This window comes from Dendrobium catenatum, unplaced genomic scaffold (genome assembly GCF_001605985.2).
Source record: "Dendrobium catenatum unplaced genomic scaffold, ASM160598v2 fragScaff_scaffold_716, whole genome shotgun sequence".
In the NCBI taxonomy this organism is placed as follows: Eukaryota; Viridiplantae; Streptophyta; class Magnoliopsida; order Asparagales; family Orchidaceae; genus Dendrobium; species Dendrobium catenatum.
In genome coordinates, this window is record NW_021319178.1 from 19,337,925 (window position 1) to 19,363,922 (window position 25,998).

At 34.7% G+C, this 25,998-nt stretch overlaps 1 protein-coding gene and 1 non-coding gene across 5 annotated transcripts in view; both read right to left on the bottom strand.

The window, feature by feature from the left end:
• The window catches only part of LOC110107039 (protein virilizer homolog), a 63,135-nt gene extending 41,549 nt beyond the window's left edge, over positions 1–21,586 (bottom strand). For all 4 annotated transcript variants that reach the window (XR_002304312.2, XM_020837176.2, XM_020837177.2 and 1 more), the window contains exons 1-10: positions 21,404–21,586; positions 17,527–17,628; positions 16,858–16,946; positions 9,895–10,018; positions 4,504–5,172; positions 4,027–4,395; positions 3,814–3,918; positions 3,537–3,719; positions 2,804–2,945; positions 2,507–2,688 (exon numbers count right to left, since the gene is read on the bottom strand). Coding sequence is in view for 3 of the 4 variants with exons in the window: in XM_020837176.2 (XP_020692835.1) it covers positions 2,507–2,688; positions 2,804–2,945; positions 3,537–3,719; positions 3,814–3,918; positions 4,027–4,395; positions 4,504–5,172; positions 9,895–10,018; positions 16,858–16,946; positions 17,527–17,601 (1,938 nt within the window). In the remaining variant the exon portion in view is untranslated. The remainder of the gene's footprint in view (positions 1–2,506; positions 2,689–2,803; positions 2,946–3,536; positions 3,720–3,813; positions 3,919–4,026; positions 4,396–4,503; positions 5,173–9,894; positions 10,019–16,857; positions 16,947–17,526; positions 17,629–21,403) is intronic.
• TRNAL-UAG lies at positions 6,836–6,915 on the bottom strand. The gene has a single exon. It is a non-coding gene; the product is annotated as a tRNA-Leu (tRNA).
• Positions 21,587–25,998: the final 4,412 nt, after the last annotated feature.

Consider the following 25,998-nt stretch of genomic DNA (forward strand, 5'->3'; position numbering starts at 1 on the left):
GAATATGTTCATTTTGATCTCGAATATTTCCTATTATTCAATTTGGTCCCTTATCTTATCAAGAGCAAAGTTGAAGGACTGAAGAAGTTAAACAACAACAACAACAAACTTTTATTCCTATGTGGGGTCGGATATATGAATCATTTTTCTCCATTGTGTCATGTTAAGGGAAAATTATTAGCGGAGACCGGACGTAGAGATGCATCCGGACATCCACTTAAAATTTGACATGTGGACTGCACTTTGGTTGCACTTTTTGTGCGTTTTACCTGCGCTTTGACTGGTCTTTTGTTGCGCTTTTTTACTGCGCTTTGATTGTGCTTTACCTACGCTTTAGTTGCACTTTTGTTGCGTTCTGGCTACTCTTTTGTTGTGCTTTTTTACTGCTCTTTAACTGCGCTTTATCTGCACTTTACCTGCACTTTATCTGCGCTTTAGCTGCGCTTTTGGCACGCTTGACTTAAAGTTCCACGGACACATTAAATATATAAAGTAAAAAATAAATCCAATTGAATATCCACATGTCCTCTCCACTTGTCAACATTTTATTGGAGTCTAAACGTACATCTACATCCAGTGTCCGCACCTAATAATTTTCTCATCTTAAGAGTCAAATTCTCATTTAAATCATTTCAATATTTTCTAACCAAGTCTTTTTAGGTCTACCTCAACCTTTCTTAACATAAGTCAAATATAATACATCTACTTTCCTAATCGGGTTATTGGACGGCCACATTTTCTGTGACCAAACCATCTAAGGCGACTCTCTCTAATCTTATCTTCCACTGAAGCTACTCCAACCTTTTCACGTATATGCTCATTTCGTATCCTATCTCTAAGAGTAAAGCCACTCATCCACCTGACCATTCTCATCTCTGCAACACTTTCTTAATATTATGCTTCCCTTTTAATGGCCAACATTCTGCACCATAAAAGGTTAAGAATTGACCTATAAAAGGAGGTCATGAAAACCTTGGTTTGACCATTTCCCTAGTTAGCTCAAAAGAGCCCTACACAGGTCTCAAAATCCATCAATCATTCTCTATCATTGGGTGATTAAATTCATCCCTAGGCAATATGATTACATCTTCCAAAGCTACATATAACTCACAATTGATATGAGTGAACCACTCCTATCTTAAGTTTAGGCTAATCTGGTTTGGCCATGGGCTCAATTTTTGTGGTCTATCTACCCCTAGTGTGACCCATGTGAATCCTCAATGAGTCAACCTAAAATAGTTCATGCATGCTCTAATTTGTCACATAAAACTCGCTAGTCTACATGTAGACCATAGGTCCTAACTATTTTATTATGAGCTAAATACTTATCATTGTGATCTCATAACTGATGCACGTTAGTAGGGCTTGATTGGGTATTAGATTGAGCTCCTTGAGTGGCCATATCATGATTATGGGCTTAAGGTTGATCCTTGATGTAATCCAACTGAAATAGGAAAATACGGGTCAAACCACCTTCTATTTGAACACAAGGAATAGCTCCTGCATACATATCCTTAATGACTTGAATATAAGTATTATTATCCCCCTTCTTTTCTAGAACTCTCCATAGGACTTCTCTTGAAACTTTATCATATGCTTTCTCTAAATCAACAAATATAATATGTACATCCTCCTTATTCTCTCTATACTTCTACATCAAACCTCTCAATAAATGCATAGCTTCCATAGTAGATCTTACCGGACTGAAGAAGTGAAAGTTTGGATAAATTGAGGAACAATATTGGAGAGTAGGAAAATCTGGGGCCAAGATAATCAACTCAAATAGTTTGGGGACTAATTTGATTATTTTCTCTATTTTAGTGAAACTTGGTTGCAATGAGATGTGCAAAAATGCCATTCATGCGTCATAGCCTTTCTCTCACCAACCAGCCCATCCTATTTATATATCCTACATAATATTCAACAATCAAAAACAGATAACAGCCCTTCATGAACATCGCTTAAGAGAGCATCTACTTCGAGAGAAGTGAACTACAATGCTAAACAAAAAAGAAAGGATAATTCCACAATTTCTTAGCACAAGGCCTGGGGACAACGTATTAATTTATCCATCTAATAAGAAATGCTTTCTAATATAAACTAATTGAATAGAGTGCAATAAATTCCACAGGCCTTCAATAATGCAGGCAAAAAAAATGCTGAAACACATTATACAGGATGGTTCCATTTCAGTTCAAAAAATAAAAGGGCATATCTAGTGCAGCGAAAACCCATTAATGAGAGAGGGAATGACGTGCGCAAGCTTGCCCCTATATTTTCAAAGGTTATTAACGTGACTCAATCTCAATTCACCACTCTATCATAATATTACAGTACTTCGGCTCTTTTGCCAATAATATAGGACTCAAGCTCCTCACAAAATATAAGTTCCACCTTTCCAAACCCAAATCATTGCAATCGATTGACCTTGGAAGTAAAGTAAATATGATAACACAAATTTAACGAATAATTCTTACATACAAAAACATAAAAGCAATAAACTAACCACTCTAAGATGGATCTCCATAATCATTGCAATTTCTTGGGGATGACAAAAGAATCCCTTTGACATCTGAAAAGCTGCTTGACGGAGAGTTGAGCATTCTGATTTGTTGTTGTTTTCAAAACATTGAAGAGAAAGAACAATGGTAGAAGTTATTTCTGGCTCAAGTAGCAAAAATGTCAAGCCTGGAGAATAAAGGAAAATAAGAAAAGTCTCAGAATACATATGTTATCCGCATAAACCCTCCCTCAAGAGATTTTATGTTCTATGAGCAAACACTAGCAAGGTCAAATGAAAAACCTGAACGGCAAAACAGAAGAGCCAGAAGCAGTGACTGAAATAAGACGGCAATTTCCATAAAGATTTCAGCTACAATTCCAGTAGCTGAATGCAGTGATGGAAAGGACAATAAAGCTGCTGACAAAGGAAAAAATCCTCTTTCCTGTTCACATGGAGCATCCATAAAAGATAGATACCAATTTGACATATTTAAAATTATAAACACCCTACAAATAAGAATAAATTTAAAGAATAACAAACTAATATCTAAAGAAAATAGAAGTATAACTATCCAAAATATATATTTTAACTTTTGAACACCCATCAAATAAGAACAAATTTAAAGAATATCAAACTAACATCTTAAGTACATAGACAAAAGGGCCATAAAAAAAAAAAGTCAACAAGAGCAAAATGAGAAAACCATTCACCACCCGAAAAGATAACACTGTTGAAATAAAAAATCTCAAAGGAGCAATTTATGAAAATGAAAGAAGGATCAATAATGGTAGTTAAATATAAACGTCCTCTAATATTGTCTTTAACATGTCCAAGAACAAAGGCGATTAGTTAACAGATGAATTGGTAAGGAGGGATTAGTTCACAACACTCTTCAGTATTGTTTTTAAGATGTCCCATAACAAAAAGAGGCATTAGCAAGCAACACACAAAACATGTTTAATGTTCGTATTCACTCTAGTGAAGATACCAATAAAACGTAATGAAGCACCAGATAAAGTAAAATGAATCCAACCTTTAGAAGTGACAGCAAATGTACGTCAATATCCCAAGTCAAGAAACTATATTTAGAAAAGGCAATGTAGCCGGATGTTGCTTTGTATGATAAAGGCCCATCAGGTTTACCAGTGCTTAAAGATCTTCTTGCGATGCCAGCAGGAGATGGATCCTCAAATGGTCCACATAAATTTAACAATTTCTGAGTCATTTTTTGCCACTATGAGTTTAAAATACGTATAAACATATATATATTACAATATCAGCCGTTAAAAAAACCAGAGGAAGAAACTAACCAGAATTTGTTTGATTTGGGAAGAAGCACTCAAAAGTGAATTTACTGTGTCAGCTTTAGATGGACAATCTAAAGAATGATTTTCCACAATAGATAACACTAAAAACTGCAAGAAAATAAAATTGACTGGTGTTATTTCACATATGCATAACCAAATAAAGTCCCGTGCATACAAGAGAACAAATATTGCAGCATTTTATCAGCAAACACAAACCTCGTATCTTGAGGCTAATTCATAGATGCGCAATCGATGCAGAACATAGGAGGCAAGATAAGCAACATCATGTCTCTGTTTCCTAAGAAGCAATTTCAGCAAATTGCAGTAACCTTCACTTTTAGTAGCTGGCACATTGTCATCATTTCTAGGCCACCAGCCCAAGAATGCTTCACAGCCAACCGCATGTCGAGTAGCATTCTCAATAACACCAAGTAAAAGTAGTGTAAAAGCTGTAGAGCATCGCATCTCATCACCCAGTAAAGTAACAATTCGTTCCATTCCACCTCCATTGACAAAATGGTAACAGCTCTCACTTGCCGAGCAAACCAAAAGAGCCATGCTTAATCCAAGGGTTGACTTTTTGTTCTACCAAATGAAGTTTTATCATTTTCCATGTTTAATGATGCACGGGCATGCTGTTAATAATACATAAAAGTCAATTTGAGAGAATAAAATGGATAGATCTAATGTTACCTGGAAGATATGTGGAATATCAAGAGACGAGAAGTTCTGCAAAAATGGGAATTGCTGATACAGCATATCAACCACCAGTTGAGAGGTAACTGAATCAGAACAAGATGCGTCAACAGTGTCTAGCAATAGGTTCTCATTCCGTGCTGAGCTTTGGAGGAACTGATAAACTTCAAGCATCTCATTTGTTGCCTCTGAAATAACTGAAAGGACTTTCTGCAGGTCTTCTCTGACACATGTGGCATTACGGAGCCTCAATTCATTTCCACTGGCAACAATGCCACAATAATTATTATTAACATGTGATTGGAGAGTGGTTATAATGGTTCTTATTATCTTAAGAATGATGGCCTCATCATCAGAGAGTTGACAGATCTTCAGAGCCAAATGTAGGAACTGTCTCATTTCAGACGAAATATCCAAATCTGAAAATGGAAGTGACAGCGACAATGTGGAAGATACTAATTCCTCAATGGTCCACTTATCTGAAAACAAAGCAGGTGGCAGATCTTCAAGCTTTCCATCCAAAGGAGAGGAAACTAAGCTAGCCAAAGAATTGTCCACATCAAAATCTATATTGAACTGCCCCAAATCTTCTGCAGTATTACCATAAACTACGAGTGTGATGCTTCGATAACAACCTCTTACTACTAAATGGCTGGTAACTATAGCCTGCATGATGCCAATTAACATGAATCAGCAGGATAGTAACATTATATTTTAGTGAACTCCAAAAATACTGATGTAAACCCAAGCTCCGCATAATTAAAAATAGCAAATATTATACAAGAAATCATATGAAAAAATTTACAAAATAGGCATTCCAGCAGATTCATTTAGAAACACAATAATACGAGGATTTGTTGGCAGTGCCTTGGATCTCGTGATAAACAGGTTAAGAATCATGCCCAGTAAAAAAAAATATCGACAGGTAAAAACGATTAATGACATTAAAAAAAATCAAATACCAAGTGCATGCGAACCAATTCCTCTAATAATCTTGCATATATTCATGAATTTAGGCGATAAAGAATAAAACAGAATCAATGAAGATGTGCCCACGAGTAGGGCTACAAACGAACCGAGCCGACTCGAGTATGCGAGTGTTCATGTTTGAGTTCGTTTATCATTAGCTTGTTCAAGTTCGGTTCATGTTTGATTCGAGCTTTATTGTTTTTGTTCATGTTTGGTTTGTTTAATTTAAGGGTGTTCATGTTTGGTTCATGTTCGGTTCATGTTTGGTTCATGTTCGGTTCATGTTTGGTTCATTTAATACATATCGAGCTTTAAGCAAACAAGCTTTAACGAGCTATGTTCATGAATATATTTAACAAACAATCTATTGAAGAAACAAACATTAAATTTGTTCGTGAACATCTTAAACAAACAATCTAACAAACATAGACAAATGTGAAATGTCTTTTGTTCAGAAAATTAAATTTATAATAAAAGCAATTATCTATTTAAAATGAAAATATGATTAATCTATAAGAATATATTCTTAAATGAAGCTTACCTATTGCATTTCTCTCCATTCGAGCTTTTATCGAGCTTTTTATCGAGCTTGTTCACGAACTTCAAATGATGTTGTTCGTGAACATAAATGAACCGAACACATTAGTGTTCAAGCTTGTTTATTTAAGGATCGAGTATTTAAAATGTTCTTCAAGTTTGTTTGTTTAGTTAGTTAAACGATCACAAATAAGCTTTAATCGAACCGAGTATCGAGTAGCTCGTCGAACGCTTGGTTCGCTTGCAGCCCTACCCACGAGGTCATAAATGAGAAATCAAAGAATATTATATATTTGTAGAGCACATACTAATATTGCGGGTTGATGCATTTCAGTTGAAAGACCTGACGTGGCGAAACCTTGGGTAAAAATGGCACTTGGTGCAGTTATTGCGCTTAAATCATTTTTATGATTCCCAAGATACGGAATCATATGAATCATGGATAAACTCCATGAAAGGAGGATTAAAGATTCGTATAAATTACTTAAGGGAAAATGTCCCAAAGAAATCCAAAGAATAACTAAAAACCCTATTATAGAGAAAAAAGTAGCTATCATTCCTTTTTCTAAAGAATTATGTAATCCTTCGATTTCATAGGCTAATAAGTTCATCAAATGAATCAGAATCACAATTGAGATGATCGAAAAGGAAATATGAGTTAATATATGTTCTAAGGTTGCAAATATCATAAAGAAGAGTCCCTTTTAAATAATTGAAATCGGGGAGGGGATTAAATAGAATCTAAAAGAGAATATTTAAAATATTCTCTTTTAGATTCTATTAGATCTATTGTGTCTATATTATTAATATGAATAATTCTTTATGCCGCCACTCGGACTCGAACCGAGATGCTCTAGCACTGCTTCCTAAGAGCAGCGTGTCTACCAATTTCACCATGGCGGCTTACCTTAAATAGTAATATAAAAGGAAATTCATGTTGAATTGTCGATATTCAATAGAGTTTAGGAAACAAAATCTCATCACCAGACTGTATTTCTATCTTTTGGAATTATCTTCCAAAAGGTTTAACACAAACAACTTTCAATTCCAAAAGGTTTAATACAAACAACTTTCAAATACCACAATACAAATTTCAAACCAGAGAAAATTATTCTGCAACTGCTGGGCTTCAGAATAAGCAATAACATACCCAACAGTCAAAATAAACAAATTTGCCCATCATATTTAGACATACACTATGTACTCTTCTAGGGACCATAATTAAGTCAAGCTTGATTGTGAACCAACTTAGGCTCGGCTCGACAAATGGTTTGTGATCCAAGCTCAACAAGTTAATGAGCCAAGCTTGAACTAACCCCAACTTGACATATCAACTTGTGTGCTAGCTCGTTTGAAATATATTAAAATAAAATACACCTAAAACATATTGTCACTACAAAATTATTTAAAAAATCAAAAGATTACATCTCTCTTCCTTATTTAAATGATTTTTTATTATTGATAATTTAATTCCACATTATTCTTAATATATTATTATAATAATTGCTTGAATAAAATTATCTTCTTTTGTCATAATAAATGAGTTGGCTCATAAGTCACCTCAAACTTGTACAATTAAGCTTGAGTTTGAGCTTGAACTCAAATAATTAATCAAGCTCAAGAAAAGGGTGGCTCAAGCTCGCCTTGACTCATTGACAACAATTGATACATGTAATAAGTCCAATATTCTCTGCATTGCACTACACTAAGGTACTTTATAGCAATGAGTCATATCCATGGGTAGATTTAGGGAGGGATGTGCCCCCCTCCAAAAAAAAAAATCCTTTTAAATATTTTTTCCCTGTTTTCCACGTACACAAAGCTTTTTTTTTTTCTTTTTTCCTTAGTCGGTACGTGCCCCGTCTCTCTCTCTCTCTCCCCCCCCTTTCTTTGCCATTTTTTTTATCTAGCAACCTCCTCCACTAGCTCCTAGCTCTCTCTCTCTCATGAAGGGTGACACTATTTTAAACATTTTTTTATTTATTTTCCACTTTATTTCTCTCTAATTTTGAAGTTCACCATTAATTTTTAATGACTTTTATTAGACTATCTTAAAATTATTTTTGCTATGTTACTGTGCTATATCCATCTTAACAATACTAGTATTTTTTTTAAATTTAAAATTTTCATCAATTTTTTTTCTTATTTAAAAAATTCAAAATTGAAGTTTATAGGAGATTTATGTAATTAAAGCCAACAAATTACATTAGAGGAGAATTATAATATTTAAATTTAAATCAAGTAGCTTAAAATATGATGAGTACGAACTACGAATGTATGATAATATATCGTCTAAATAAATTTGTGTTGAAATTAATTTAGATGTGCATAAAAATAAGTTTTTTTCATTATCATAAAATTTATCTTCTTATAATTAACAACTATAACAAAAAAAAATCAAAAATCATGAGTATTTTTAAAAGCATAAATTTGTGCCCCCGTAGATAAAAAATCCTGGTTCCGCCACTGGTCATATCTATGCATGTCAAATTCACATATATCATTCCTTCATCATGAAATGAAGAAAAATATATACAAGTAGCAATTAACCAATCTTCAATCTTCATAAGAATATATATGAGAATACATTGGAGGAGAATGTTACCATTGCACTTGTAATAGTTCAATCGGCTAGGATGTTAACTTCAGTGAAGGGACACAATCAACCCCAATTGTATTTAAAAGTATCTACATATTGACTAAAGTGTATACTAAAACATAACACTTCTATTATGAAAAAATTAAAAAGTAAAAGCTGAATAAGCCTAAACAAGAAATGTGTAATGGTAATTGCAAAACAAATGAATATAAGAATATATTTAAGCAAAACCCCCCAATTAAATTGCTAATTGAACTGTGGGACTTTGAAAGAATACGAAATAGATTTGGAGGGAAACAAAAGAAAATAAATATGGCATGCTTATAAAAACTAAAGGGAAAGGAGAATTTTCAAAGATATTGGGTAAGGTTAAATGCCATAATAGTTGGTTAAGTTAAGAAAGTACCCTTTAACAAACATTCCAACTAAAGGGAAAGGAGTATTTAGACTCAAGGAATGATTATGAATGATGACAATTATGAGTGCTCTTCCCTTTTGACCCTAATTATGTATGGAGTTCTTCCTTCTCTCCTCACCAAGTTATGTATGTGGAGTTGCTCTTTTTTTCTGTTGTGATTCGCTTTGCATCTCAAAGTTATATAAAGTGAGTTTTGATTTACTTGATTTTCTCTTTGAGTTTTGTTCTAAGTTGCTTACATCATCTCCTCACCAAGTTCTGTATGTGGAGTTGCTCTTTTTTTCTGTTGTGATTCGCTCTGCATCACTTGTCCTAAAAAGTCTCATGAATTCTTCAAATTAACCTTTTTTCTTGAATTTGAATAGTTGTTTGATGGTATGAGATAAAGTCATCCAGATGCAGTAAAAACTAACATGATTCCAAGCAATCAAAAAGGCATGCAATATTTTCGGGAGTGGACCTGTAACAAAGCCTTATTTCCGGTTGTAAAGCCAATAAAGAATAAGCAGAAACTTAGAAAGGTAAACAACATCCTCAAGAACGATAAAAAAGATATTTAAAACTATGCTTGTTGGTTGCTATGTTCAAGGAGAGCATCTACGTCCAAATAAAAGTAAAAAATAACTTCACGAATCAATCTGCACTCCTGGAGGTTGCCTTTTGTTATCAAAAGTTTTAAATTTTTGAAGAAGAAAACGATACAATGTCATCATTCAACCTTAAAATAATCTGAAGTAAAAAAAAAAAAACCATTTGGAATAAATTCATATATTTAGTAACAAAATCATGTCAGTCAACCATTATACTGTCCTCACAGTGCGAAAAGAAATACTAAATTGAAATATATAGCAAAGGCTAAAGATACCTCAACTTCCAAAATGTTAGACGATGAATGTGAATAAAGGAAAGGTTGGCAAAGCCGCCTAAATCGTGATTCCCCTTCACAATGAACAAATAACTCCATTGCAAAAGACGGAGGAGAAGTTGCCCTGATTATGCAAGTCCAGCATAAGCAAAAGAAGAAGCATTTTTAATAAGTTATGTGACGAAATGTCATTGTAACTTAAAAAATCATTGTGAACCTAATTTTACAATAGGCAGACTATGAGAGTATAGGCAATTTAAAAAAAAAAAAATCTCAGTCTAAGAACTCATTCAATGTTTCTCCTAGTTCCAAATAAATTCAAAATATTAAAAAGCTTCCAGATGCTTGGAATCAAGCTCTCTTTAAAACTGCTTTTAGCGAGGAAATACATCGCAGATGGTTTCTATTTTGGCTCAAACAAGAAAACGTGTATGAATAAAAATAGGCCATTCTTTTATGTAAGAAGTTGGCCTCACCCATTTTTTAATGATCAGGCATAAGCACAGAAAATTTTACAGGTCCTCTGACCCATATGTCAGCAAGGAGCCAGAGAGTATGGAGGAAACCCAATATGCAACTAAGGCAACAAAAAACCTAGTAAATTTAGGACATAAAAATCTCTAGAACAATAGTCTTTCATAAATAACAGATTGTTGATACAAAAATGGTAGCATCGCTGATTAAATATTTTTGCATAAAAATCAAACAATGGTATATGAAGTCATCACATCAAAATTATGAGTGCATTAAATACAAGGAATAAATAATCTAACAGAACGATATATAATTTGAGTGCAACAGGGAATGGCAATGAAATTTAATTGAAACTAAATGCTTTAAATAAAGAGGAATTTCATGTGATCATGTCTAATGTTCCTGAAAAAAAAAAACTGATTTTCCTGAGACATGTTCAACACAGATGAAGGCCAGCCAAAAAACCCTTGTATGTCTACAAACTTCATGAGAAAGTAGGTCAATAGAAAGGTACGTAGAACAGGAGGAATATTAAGAATCTAAGGTTGATAGAAACTCTGGAGACAGAATAGAGTGGGCCAAATGCAAAAACAAATTAAAAATCTCAAATTTATGGTATTAACCATGGTGTTAATGTACCTCGTCTTCCAATACACCATGAACTAAATCATACCTTAAATTCTTCTCTTTCTTCACTACTTTTGTTTTTACATCCATTATATTGCCTACACATTTTCTAGACTGTTATATATATATATATATATATTCTCTAAAAGTTATTTGTGCTGATAATAATGATGGTGGATACCAAGTATAACTTATCATTTATGAAGTGCACAAGTCAACATCTAATGACTCGTCAAAATATCCACAGAAAAAAAATCCAACAATTATGCATAAATTGGTTAAAAAAAAGTTTAAATCACCAAATAGTCCTCCGACTCTTTGTGTGCAACCAATTTAGTCTCAAAATATCATATATCTCCAATTTAATCCCTCAAATATACAAATTGATCCAAAATAGTCTCTCGTATAGAAATTATGCTATAAAATATATCTCAAATTAGTCACTTACAACACAAAATTGAGATTCCAACATAATCACCAAGAACCATTTTGAATTAATTTTATATAATCATGGGACTAAATTGGAGAAACGAGTATATACATGAAAATATAAGCGTAGCTACAATGGCAGATAAGATTAGAGAGAGCGCCTTAGATAGTTTGGTCACATAAAACATCGGCCTTCCAATGACTGAATTAGAAGAGGAGATGTATTAGATCCATGTTGCACCGATACGGATACGGCGATACGGATACAACACGATACGAAGATGGGACACGCCAATTCTTAAAAATACATGATACGGATACGGCGCGGATACGACATTATAATATATAAATAATACATAAAAATTAAGAGAAGTAATCAAAGTGTAATATTTGAAATGACAAAAAAATTGAAATAAAAGTAAGCAACAACAAAAACAAGAAGATAAATTGTTCAGGACATGAAATTTCAACTATTCAATAGAAGGAATAATAGGATTAGCTTCTTCAATGGTTTGTCATTGAGTTTCTATATCATCTTCAATAAATATCATAGCTTCTAATTCAGTCTCATCAAGTGAAAGATTAGCAATTTCTAATATTCCGATATCCTCAAGAGATTCAAATCCATCTCCAGCAACATCCAACATCTTGTTGTCTCCTTCCATATAAGTTGGAGTTTTCCTTGAGAGAAGCCAAATGTTTGTATGCACATAAACTAAATCTTCAGCCCATTGTGGAGTAATTTTATTTCTCTTCATTGATTGGATGAACAAGTATGTGCTCTAATTTCTTTAACAATAAGATGAGGATGAAACTTGACCAAGCAATTTTATGGTGATTGTTTGAAGTAGAGGTACTGAAGCTCCATGTATAATCCACCACATTTTCGGATCAATCTTCCACCTATCACGCAATGACTCTTAGTCACCAAAGTTCTCTAAATAACAAAAAAAATTAGCAAGCTCAATATTGACACTTCTTCTCTCCTCATTTGGAAAATAACGCTTCAAACATGTTTTACTCATATTTGAAATTTCTAAATCTTTCTATGGAGAAACTCTTTGAGAATCCTCTTGAAGTCATTCTTTAGTTGAATATCTTCAAAAAATATTAAAATGAAAAAATGTTGAAATTACTAAACAACAAATTGTGAGTTAATAATGAATGTAAATTAATAATGAAAAATGTTGAAATTTACCTGAGATTTAGTGAGTGAGCCAAGCAATGTAAAGGTGTATTACTTTTGCTCCACCTATTTTCTAGAATAGCATAAATAACATCACAGAAGCTTGAGTCTTCATGAAGTGTCTTTCTCTCATTTCTATATATAATTTCTTTTACTTTGGCAAGCATTGAATCCCATATCTCATAAATAAAATGTAAACAAGACTTATCCATATCTACTACTCTCAACATCTCATAAATTTGATCTGTGAAATTTATGATGTTTTCAATTTCATCCCACCATAAATCACCTAAAAGCTTCTCTTTTATGTATTTAGCCTTTCCAACATCATCTTCCTTATAATAGGACCATTTGTCATTGATCACCCCTAGATGTAAATTAAAACACTCTCCGCAAGTATCCACTCCATTGTATCCTTCTTCTCAAGAAAATGCAGTTTTAGGATTGATGTTTATATCATGTTTGTGTCAAAGTTTGTAAGCGTCGTTTGTAAGAGTTTTTGTTTGTAAGTCCTTTTATGATATAAAAAGTTTGTGTTTGTTTTAATCTGTATAGTTTTATGAGTTCTTGATATTTTGTAGATCCTAGAAAGAGTTTTCTTTTGTGATCAAAAATTTGGGGCCCTCTCCCAAATTTTTGATTGCATCAAATTTGGTATCAGAGCAAATTAGGAAGTCCTAGGATTTAATTTTCAAGTCTTATTTTTGGTTGTCAAGTTTTGTTTTGTCAAAGTCAAGTCTTGTCGTGAGTCCTTTTTGTGAGTCTAAGTTTTTTAGGTTGAGTCTTTCTTTTTTTGAGTCGTCTAAAAAAATGAAAAAAAGACAAAAATAGTAATCCAGTGGAAGAAAGCAATCCAGAAAAACTTGAAGATCCTCTTTCAATGGACAGATGGATTCCGTCAGAATTAACAGATCCACTACAGTATGAACTGTACAAACTTCAATCATGGATGCATTTGTGTACAGAAAGATACATGAAGAAGAAGCAATGTTTACAAGATCAGTTTCTGCCAAAACGAGAAGAGATCCTGAAGAAATATGAAGCAAAGATTCAAGAGTTGGATGCTCAGTCTTCGTCTCCTCGGAAGAAAACAAGAATTGACTCATCGGGAGCTGAGTCTTCAAGAAGGGGAGTCTGATGTAGGCAAGGGGGGTCAAATCAAATCCTAATATTTGATTTTTGACTTCTCTAGCTCATTAATGTCAAGTGGAAAATTAGCTCATTATTCAACTAAAAATTAGCTCATTATTTCTTAAATTTGGCTTTTCTTCTTCCCCCCCCCCCTCCAAACATTTCCTTACCCTTTCCTCTCCCTTTTGCTTCTTGAATTGCCTTGGTTCCCTGCTGGTTTTGACTCTTGGGCTGCTACAGCTTTTCTGCTGGTTTTCTCTCCCACGGGTTGCAGCTGCCTCTTTAGTTTGTTGCCTTCTTTACTGCTGTGGCCCCCCTTTTTACCGTGAATTGAACTTACCTGCTGGAACCCGAGAATTGCCTGCTGGTTTCCAGTGCTTGGCTGCTGGAACCGTAGCCTCCTTCCTTGTATTTTGCTTTGCCGTTTGGGATTTCAGTAAAGTGACTATTGGTCTTTCATTTCCCTCATTTATTTGGGTATTTGAAGAGATTTTGGGGCTATTTTTTTTTTACAGAATTTGGACAGTTTTTTGGACTGATTTGGTGGCTGTATGGGGAGGAATTTCAAGAGTTTTTTACTGTTTTCTGTGCAGTTTTCTACTGCAGTTTTTAGGTGCCTTTTGGCCTTCTATTTTCAGCTTTTAATTAATATTTTGGGCTGTTTATATTCCCCTTTCATGCCTATATATAGAGGATGTTTTGTGGCTGTTTTAGGGGTGTTATAATGTGATTTTTGAGACAAAACCTGAGAGGTTTTTCTTGGAAAAAGCTTGAGAGCTTTGTTCCACTTCTTCTTCTTCTTCTTCTACTTCTATGGAAATCTTGCGAGCTATTTCGAACCTTCGTCTTGGCTTTTAACCTCTTTCATCTCTCCGCAAGTATCCACTCTATTGTATCCTTATTCTCAAGAAAATGCAGTTTTAGGATTGATGTTTATGTCATGTTTGTGTCAAAGTTTGTAAGCGTCGTTTGTAAGAGTTTTTGTTTGTAAGTCCTTTTATGATATAAAAAAAGTTTGTGTTTGTTTTAATTTGTATAGTTTTATGAGTTCTTGATATTTTCTAGGTCCTAGAAAGAGTTTTCTTTTGTGATCAAAAATTTGGGGCCCTCTCCCAAATTTTTGATTGCATCAAAATCCCTCCCCCATTGCCCCCTCTCTCTCTCCACTTTGCCACCTAAGCAACATTTAATGCCTCCTCCAATTAACCATCAATCCTCCCAATTATCTCTACCCGTTGGAATTGAAATTAATTTCAGAAAAATCTGAATCAATTTCCCTCCAATTCAAATTCAAACCAAGAATTAACTCCCCCCCTCTTTTCCCTCAAACCTGATCTCCCTTTCCCTTCATTACCCGGCAACAATACCAGCAAGCTTCTTCCTGCTGTCACGCCATCCAAAAGGTTTCCACACCCGCTGCCTCAAGTTCCTGGACGTGCTACCCTGCTGCCCTGAAATTCCTGCAAAGGAAAATCAGCAGTTTCACTGCTAAGAACCCTCCTGGTGCTGTCCAAAGCCTTCATATGGCTGTTGTTCAGAATTTCTAAGTTATAGGGTTGCTGTCCAGAAAAATCTCAGCAGTTGAAACAGCTGTTCTGCAGATCAAAAGTCCTCCAACTGCCGCACAATTCTCCAAACAGAATTCAGGTTGCTGTCCAAAGAAAATTCAGCCAAAAGGGGCGACTGTCTTGCCCGGGAAGATCTTCTAATTGCTGTTCCAAGTCCCAAACCCAGGATTAGGTGATCTCTTTCCCTCATTCTTTATTTTCCTAGTCATTTTCTAATGTGGAATTAATTGATTCACTGAGAAATCTGAGATTATGTTAGCTCTACCCGCTAAAGCCTAGTATTTTAAAAATGTGAGAGTAGAGTGAGGGGTCCTTGCATAGCAACTATCCTCATTGTTAATTTAGGGATTTATTGTTGAAACCATTCATGTATGCAATGTTAGATTGACTTGATTGTTTTATGATTTTAACTATTACGCGTGTGATTCAGCCTAAGTTTATTTTATCGCTCTTAGTGTTTTCTTTTGTCATTAGAAAATTCATTGTGAAGATATGATTATTGTGGCTTCTAACACTTAAGCGTGCAAACTCTTCAAGTAATTCAACTTGCATGATCGTATTACATCATCTTCATACCAATATTGAATAAGTGGCTGAAATACTTCAGTACTTGAAAACATTTTCAAGGTATTTCACAAAAGGAGAAGGCATGCCAAATGAGAAATTACTGAATTAAAACCATAATTTTCACAAAAGAAATTATCATGTCCGAAAGCATTATCTTTCCAGTTAATTTTGACTGGCTAAACAACTTGATAAATTAAACTATCTCAAAAAACATGTCTCACATAATATTAGTTTAAATTATATCAAAGCTTTATTACGACTAGATCAATGATTAGGGCCCATTTTGGGAATCAAAAGCCCAGCCAGTATGGCTGCAAGTCTAAAAAGAAGGAATAGCAAACGTGATTGGGTCATGCACTCAATGCAATTACTGTAGTCCAACAGCGAAACAGGACCATAGCAAAACCATATTAAAAAGAATTGTTCTAACATATCATTGCAGAATAAATTTTGTTGAAATTATAAGTAATATTTCCCTATCTCCAATCAAAAGCAAGTGGAACAGTAAAAAATTGAAAAAAAATATTAAGTTAGGGTAATTTATCAATCATTCTTGACCTCAAGCACATAAATAGCAATCTTGAAGACAAAAATGATGAAAGTTTTCAGAATAAAAAAATAGCCCGGAAAGTTAACCAGGATTCTAATTATATGGCAAAAGCAGCTCAAGGAAAAATGCAAAATAATGGATTAAGAAAATTCAAGAGCAATTTAGTGTAAAATTGGAGAATTTTAGATTTGGTGCTTTTCTTAAAAAGTTATAAAATACTGAACTCGCAAATTGAAGAGATGGGGGTAGGGGAAAATAATGGTGTTAAGAATCGTCTATGGAATGAAAAAGCAAACTTTAGATTAAATATACAAACTAATACTAGAATTGCAGCTTCTGTTTTCAATGCAATCATAGACATTATAGGAACGAAAATAACATGTGAAATAATTGTCAAACGAAACTTCAACGATAAGCCTGTAACATCATACCCCATAAGTGAAAAGGGTGGAGTAGATAACGGTGAATTCAACTCTAGAAACTCGCAGGCAGATATAACAATAGGTTCAGCAAAGAGGACCTGCAAAAAATACAAGTTAACCCCATCTTCCGTTTATGCTAATCTAAGAACTTTTTCTGGAAAAAAAAAATCACCATACAGCATGGCCGCGGAAATTGCAAGATGGCATGCATGTTGCACTTGACAAGTTAAAAGGTAAAGGCACGCCCATTGGTGTATTTTGTAAGGTTCCAAGAAACAAGGAGTAGAAGGAAAAAGATCAAAATAGAAATGGAAAAATGTTCCATAGCAAAAAAAAAACAAATAGCAAAGAAACGAAAAAAAGTCCTTTAGCCAGTTCATATGCCTCCATTAGAAATATAATAAATTGAAAATTAGATATGGATCTTCCAAAGACCTGTCATTTACGTACAATGCATGCTCAGTGAAAAATTACTATCTAGCAATCATGCTCAAATAATATAAACAATACAGCTTCCTCACACTTCTCTTATGTAGTGAAACATTGAAAATTTGATCAATTGTTAAAACATAAAAAGGTTAAAAAGATAAAGGAGATAGCCAAGTGAGGTTCGAGAGTAAGAAAACAACATATTGGAAAAATTTTAAGACAAGGATGTATAAAACAAAGCAAACTGACCTCATCAACATACTCGTCAAGCAATGGATGAGTGAAGGTCTGTGCAAACAGGACATAAGGCTCTGGGCGACCCATAACTCCTCTTCTTACATTACAAAAAATCTGTGAGGCATGCCATGTTCATAAGAAAATAAGCCAATATTGGAAAAATCTTAGGCAAGAAATCATCCAAGAAAAGAAACAAAGTACACCGTGTGGTGAGAAGGGAGTAACAGAATCGTGTAAAACGATCTGAACTATTTTGCTACAATAATAGACAACTTCAGCAAGGGAATCAAAGAATTATTAATTAGCGTTCAAAAGAGAACAATTTTTTATCATAGGTTGATAAGCCCCACACGAATGTCAAAGACTTCGCACAGAATAGACCATAAGGTGATATTTTCAATTTTTATAATTTAAACTAGTACATCCACAAAGCACATAACAATATCAACAAACCCACATTAGATCTACCAAAAACCTAAAAATCCATATAGTTATATCCACCAAAATAAACTATCACAGTCATTCACCATAAGAGGAATATAAAGCCCACAATATACATCTACATCCAACCACTAATTGTTTAACGCGCTATTATAGTAGATATATCTTAAACTATGTAGTAGTTGCACCAAATAACCCTAATCTAAGAAAATCAATATATGGGGGTACGATCACTAAACTCAATAGATAGTGCTAAAATTAAGAATGTAAGTAGCATGGAAAGGACATTCAATATGCACGATGAAACCCATTCAAAATCCTTTAAAGTATATGTTATGATAACAGTGTCATGCAAACAACATAAATATATCTAACATAATTAATTTATAAGTCCTGCCAACAACATTAGTGCACTATTATGATCAATGCACAATACCAAAAAGCTATGATCAATCAACATTAATGATGTCATGGCAATAGACAGTATGCCCAATTGAAGCAAACACTAGTGAAGTTGTCCTCCAGTGGTTCCACAATTCCACCAAAGACCCATCCATTCCAACAATAGATGGACCCATCAATCCATGCTCATTAGCGATCACAGTAAAACATACTACCTCCGGAAGTTGACTATGCAATTTACAGGGAAAAATATCTCATGCAGTATAATAATAATTATACCATATCAATGATATAGTAACCAATAATGCAGCCCATGAATGTGCAAAAAAATACCTCCTATCATGCTCAATGAAAGATGTTTAATTTTTTTCAAGAAAAAAAAATGAAGATGGAATAAATTTTTTGCAAATATTCATTGGAAGTCAACATACAATTAGTGTGCCAAAAAAAATGCTTGGGTAATATTGTAATAAATATATAAGTATGTTAGGATTAAAGTAGATCTACAAAACAACGTTTCAACAATCATATATGCATACAAAAATTTAATTGTCTATGAACTCCAAAACTACAACTTAAGTATGATCCTAGTCAAGGACATCAATTTCGACTCCCTCAAAATCCACCAGCCTGAAACAAACACCCTAAGTTAACTCACCGACCTCAGCATTGACTCCCTCATAATCCTACAAGCTGAAACAAATAGCTCAAGTCAACTTCCATTGTAAGGCATGCACTCCATTAATAGAATATATAATGCACCAAATCATCTAAAAGTTTACTTAAATGAGTCCCCGTGACCTACTAAACATTTAACATCACCTCAAAGTCCATATGATCCAATAATTTTGAGCTTTTACTATTTTATTTCATCTTCAAGGAGCATTATTTGTGGGATAAAATAAAAAAACAAGGGTCCTACTTCCTAGCATAACCGAATATTACTTATCATGGTATCTTTTCTGTTTAACCACTGTGAATATAATCCACAAGAATAAAGTACCCAAAAACAACAAAGACCCCGAATTACTTCCAACCCATTAAATAATTTGAGAGAAAAGTTACTAATGACAAATCCATGTTTTCCTCATCAAACAACTAAATAATCATTGGAATTATAGTATATTGAGAGTGATATTTTGATAAATTTAGCCAAATTTTCAAAACACTCCATGGATTGTCATGTTGATTTGTTCGATCATACACTATTATTTTAGCATATTGGTGTCTTAATGATGCAATCAATTATTTTTATTTTGTATTTTGTACTTCTTACCTTTTGAATATTATGTAATTTTGTACTCTTTTTTCTTTTATATATCCTATGATGGAAGAGAACCAATGAACATGCTAGGTTGGTGCTCTTAGGTAATTTCTCTCCTTTAGTTTTTCCACTCATGATGAATTTGTTTGCTTGCTTCTTTTTGGCTAAGTGGGCATTTATTTATGGGCTGATATTTTCTTATTGGGCTTGGCCCATTTCTCTTTATACCTTGGTTGTTTGGTGTCCTAGGCTTGATATGGTTTGTTTGGTGGCTGTTGGATTTTCTGTTGGGTTCCAATGTAGAATTCAAATCCTCTCTGCTTGAATAAACTGGTTGTTGGTTCCCTGTGTTATCCGTTCCCCTACCTTTGCTATTTTCTATGTTGTGTTGGCTCCTATTGGCTACTTGGGGGAAGCACATTTATGTGGTTGTTCGGTTCATTTTCCCCTATAAATGGGGGTTGTTTCCTGCTTGTGGGGGATTGGTTGTTGGTTGAAATCTTCTCTAAACATGAGGGTTTTTCTTCCTAGCTTGAGAGTTACCATCTTCCTCTATCTAATTCTTCTTCCAATCTTCTATCTATTTCATCTCTTCACGATTTCCCTTCCAATTATATCCTTCTTCTCCAAATATAGTGAGTGTGGTGTGCTGTTTGGCCGGTTTATTGGTATTTGCCGGAGGAGTGCCGATCGGTGTTGGATCAAGATTTTTGTGGCGAACCTCTGGATTGATTTTTTTTAGCAACAATACCTAATTTTCAGATTTGAATGTGAGGTGACCTTTTTTTTAGGTTGTTCTGAGGGTAATTTATTTTATATATTAGTTTTTTTTTGCTAAGTTTTCTAGTAGTTCTCTCACATCGGTTTCTATTAAGTTTTCTTTCTGATGTCGCTGGCTTTTGTTTACTGAAGGAGGTGTCCTGTTTTATCCTAGTGTTCTCCTATTTGGTTTTGGAACTTAGGTTTCACCACTTAATGATATTGAAACTAAGCTCTTTTAAGCTAGTTAGATTGTTCTTGTCGATAGTCGATACTCTGAATTAATATACAAGTATGCATAATACGAAGGCTGTTTGATCCTTCAATTATTATGTCAAAGTTTACATTCATATTTTAAGTGTTTGATTTGAGCCCATTTACTGTTGTTGAGTAAGTCATACATGAACTACAACATAATAAATTTCATAAACCCAAATTTCTGTTTCAGTAAAAGCAGTAAAAATTAGGGTTTACCAAACATCTAATATTGAATTACAAAATATAGGCCCGCCAACGCCGGAGGCAGCGCTCACTTCGCTCGATTGAATCAGTAGAGAAATGGTTGATTTTATAAACGGCTGGATTCCAAGGAAGACAGCAGTGGACGAGCCGCGACCTCGAAAATGAAGCTCATTTCGATCGCGCAGACAAGGCCTCGATGCATTTTTCTTTAATTTGCAGTCTATGATAATGACGATGACGAATGAGAATGCACAGGTCGCGAGATGAATGGCTCAATCGGGAGTAAGTGGGTACTCAAAGTTCGGTGATGTTTGGTAACAGGATTTAAGCACGACTCAACCTTAGGGGCTGTTTGGATGCAGGATTTAGACCGGATTTGAAGCGGATTTGAGCTAAATCCAGCCAAACGGCCAAAATGCAAAACCAAATCTCACGGTAAATCGAAGCCGCGGTTGACGGAAAATTCCTTCTTTTCGTGGGAAATCCCGGATTTACGAAATCCTTTGGTTCGGCGGATTTACGGGATTTGGCCGAAGAAGCGCGCGAAAGGGAGAAAGTTACCTTCGCAGCAAGCGAGCTCCCGTTGTTCTTCGGATCAAAAAATGTCGTAACTTCCGCTGCAACAGGAAGGGAACGTCGTCGAAGGAGCGAAGTCGAACAGCCACGAAGAATACCTCGTGTAAAACTTTAAACTGCGAAGGAACGAAACCAAAAGAAATGGAGAAGAGAAAGGCAAAACCTAAGACTCCTCTAAGCCATTGTTTGATAACTTAATTAATATAATTTAAAATATTAAAAATTAAGTAAAACTAATTAAATTATTAGTTAAATACTTAGTTATTTCAAAATAAACAATAGGATTAAATCTGATTTTAAAAGAAAATAATAATTATAAAATATTATAAATCTTAATTAATCGCCTTAAATCTTAATTAATCGCCTTAAATCTTTTAATCACCTTAAATGCTTTAATTATTCATGAAATGCATGTCAAATCTTTTAACCACCTTAAATTCTGAATTGAATAGTCAAATAATCACACATGATTTATCATAAATGTTGCCAAACAATTTTCAGGATTTAACTCCCTTAGGATTTCGTAAATCCGGATTTAAAGGATTTAAAAAATCCTTCTTAAATGAAATCATGGGTGCCACCAAACAACCCCTTGGCGGGACTTAAGCATGATTTACGTCAGATTTGTCGTAAATCCTGCAAAACGCTTTGAGAGCACGCAGTAAATCTGAATATATTGTAAATCCCGTTGTTTAGCGGATTTATCGGGATTTATGGATTTACTAAGTTATCCTGCGACAAGCAAGTGAGAGCCTGTCTTGAAGGAGGAGGCGAAGATGGTTACCTTTGCGGCGAGCGAGATCCCGACTTAACTTCCGATCTGACGTCGTCGAAGGAGGAGGCGAAGAAGGCGGCTCTTTCAAAGCAACAAAGAAATGGCGACGAGGAAAACTGGAAAAGCAATAGGCTAACACTAATTGGTACGAAGAAATGGAGATGAAAAAGCGAACCCTAGAGACCTCCATCAAATTAATCTAATTAGCATAATTAACATAAGAGCATTTTATAAAAAAAGAGCATGTTTTAAATTTAAATTAGCTTAAAAAGTATGTTAATAAAAAGAATTAAAAAGTAGCAAAAACGGAACGTAATAATTTTGTTTCAATAAAAACCAGAACTTCACCTACCGTTATTTAGCTTGGTTGGTGGGCGAGAACGGTTGGGAATCTCCCAACTAGTTCTTGATTCCCCTTGAGCGGCAGCGCCTCTTAATTGGGGTTCAATCAAGTGCATGATAAGAGGTTTCTGGGGTGGATGCCTCTTCTAGGTCAGTCAAGGATTAATCATGCCGTCAAGTTCCCTTTTGGAGATAGCAGCAGGCGGATACCCGTTAAAAAAAAAAATGAACTTCTTTATGCAGTTCCTACTTTGACAGTGATTTTAAAATGAATCAGAACACGAAATTATGGTTTCTTGAGAAACCAATTTTTAATTTGCATTATGGCATTATTATAAAAAATAAATGAAATTATATTTTAAATTTTATAAACACATTGTATATTAATTAATTGATTAGTTTTTAAAATTTTCTCTTATATATTTTTACAAATAAAATTAAGAGTTTATGAAAAAAAATTAAAAATTTATAGAAATCAAGGAAGTAAAGTCAGGTTTTAGTCAAAATGGAAATTGGGTAATGAAGTTCCGATTTCTATTGAAATCAAATAATTAAGTTCCTTGTTTGCTCCTTTTTAAGTTATTTTATTAGCATGCTTCTTTTTATAAAACAGCCATAATAAAATTTAAAATACTAATAATTAATGAAATAATAAATTAATATTATACTTGATATGTAATCAAAAAATTATCTTAATCGAGCACTAATCTCGAGGCAAAATCAAGCAGAAAATTTCAAAAAATAAATCTGGGATCACCTGAACTTCGATTTCAGCAAACTTACAGTCAAAATGAGCGTCTTGAAAATACAAACCCAACAACACTAAATTCAACTCGATTGAGTTCAAATGAGTCTGAATCGAAGACCCAAAGCTCTGTTGGAAGGTTCAAACTACAATTTGGATTGTCAAACGATTTCCAAACATGACATGCTTATAGTCGAATCGAGCGACTCGACGAGATGAATCCAACGAGCCCAAGATCGCCAAATTCTGATTCGTTAAGACCTTCAAATTTGTGACAAACGGTCCACTTTCAAGGAATTCAATATGGGTCATCCATCCGAACCACTCCACCTTTGCCCTTGATCCACCTCTTATTTACATGTCATGACATTCTCAAAAAATTATAAAAAGTCCCTCATTTATCTTGAGAGGGGACCTAAGCAAGAAGAAGAAAAGAAGAAGGAGAATATAAGAGAATAAGGATAGGAGAGAAGAAACTACTCCTCGACCACCGCTCGGAATTATGCCTGACTTCCAAGTGACGTCAGAATTCTGCCCGACTTTCATGGGACGTCAAAAATTTGGCCAAGTAACGCCAAAGTTTCTCCCAACTTTCTAGTGACGCCGAAACTCCGCCCAAATGATACAAGAATTCTGTCTGATCTCCAAGTGACTTTGGGATTCAACCCGAATACCCAATGTTGTCGAATCTCAATTATTATTTGTAACTAAACTTCAATTCATGAGTGGATTATTATAATATGATCATCCTAAACTTGAAGGACGAGTCAGCCTCTTGTACCCCAAGCAAACACTTGTGAATTCATTTATACTAGGCGTGGCCCCGTGTTTTTCCCATTCCAGGATTTTCCACATAAAATTCGGGTGTTTTTATTTCATATTATTTATGTGTTGGATATCCGTACAAAGCTGAAACGGAAACTTTCTAACTCTATCACCTTGTATATTCTAGTTCGCAACATTTAGACGCCGTCTGTGAGAAATATTACCCACAATTTCAAGTGTTGCTACGATGGCTAACAGGCGTAACAGCCGTATTGTTGGAGCTTCTCGCTCTAACTCCCACCAATCCTGAAATCAGTCTATGAATCATAGATGTTTGATATCTGCCTCTTTTTATCCTGGGGGGCAAAATGTTGTCGGAGAAGGAACTTCAGGGCCTTCCTTGGATGACCGAATTAGAAAGATGGGGGAATCTCAGAATGAGATCCTTCAACTCCTACGAGATACTTGACGACCGACACTAGCACCTCAAGAAGAGATTCTTCTCCCACGAGATCCACCAAGGCTCGAAGATGTTCAACCCGAACATCTTCATGGTGAGATTCCCCTTCCTCCGCCAAGAATGCGCCCTCTGATACATCAAGAAAATGAGCTTGATGACACAGCAAGCTCTACCCATACTTCAAACGTAGGTCGCCAACCCCGCATTCCTTCGGACATCCCTAAGTACTCATCCTGATAGCATATTACTGAACTCCCTCGTAATATTTTACGTCATGAATTATGAAGATTTATCCAAGAAGAGTTTTCCATTAGGGGTATAAGGCAATTTCATAGTCAGCGGGACTTACAGGAGTCATCACCCCGACCGAAGCCATCCTTCAACACCCCATTCCGGCAGGATTGAAAATATCGAGTATTGATTCTTATGACGGCACATCTAACCCATACAAGTATATCGATCATTATAGGACCATCAAGCATATCTAGCGAGCCTTTGATGCACTACTATGCCAAGTTTTCCCTGCTACCCTCAAGTGACAAGCACGAATGTGGTTCTATTCACTCCTAGCTGGAACAATCCCCACTTTGTCATTTTAGCCAAATTATTTGTTGAACAATTTGTCGCCAATCAGAGAATTGTCAAAGATTATTCCCAACTTTCTGGGATTCATCAGAATGAAGGAGAATCACGGAAGGAGTATTTTCAACGATTTTCTAAGGAAGCTAAACAAATTTTGGGAGTAGATCCTGAATTGTTAAGAGAAATTTTCCTTAGAGGTCTTCATCCTGGTCCGTTTTACTCGGCACTTATGTGAGATATGGTTCCTTCATATGCTAACTTAATCCATCGTGTGGAGGCACAAATATCATCATATGAAGCTATCAACTCCCACAGGAAGCAATTTGAGTAACCTTCCAGAAAGTGCAAAAATGTCCTACAATGAATAACTCATTCTTGCAACAAAAGAAATAATGGAAGAATAGCTTGCCTCCTAGACTTCCATTATTACAGCAAGGATTTTGACAATGGAAGAGTGTATACCGCTCAACGCATCTCGAACCAATGTATTGATAGCAATTCGAGATCAAAAAAATATTAAGTGGCCTAATACTTTAAAGCCGAACGTAGGAAATCAGGAATAATACTATCATTTTCACCACAGTCGTGGACATACTAAAACTTGCAGATAGCTTAAGGATGAGATTGAAATGCTGATTCAACAAGGATATCTCCTACAATTCATTCAAAACCCACCTACTCGAGATAAAGCTGGTCACACTGAGGGGCAAAATCAATAACAAAAAAGACAATCATTGAATAATATTTAAATAGTTAGTAAGATTAAATGACCATGCACTTCGGACATTTATATTATTAATGCTACTTATCTTGTTTCATCGTGTCTCCTTTTATGTTAAATATGGTGTCACTTTGATATCGCTAATATATTCTTTCAAGTCAAATATTGTGTTGTCCCCATACATATATTT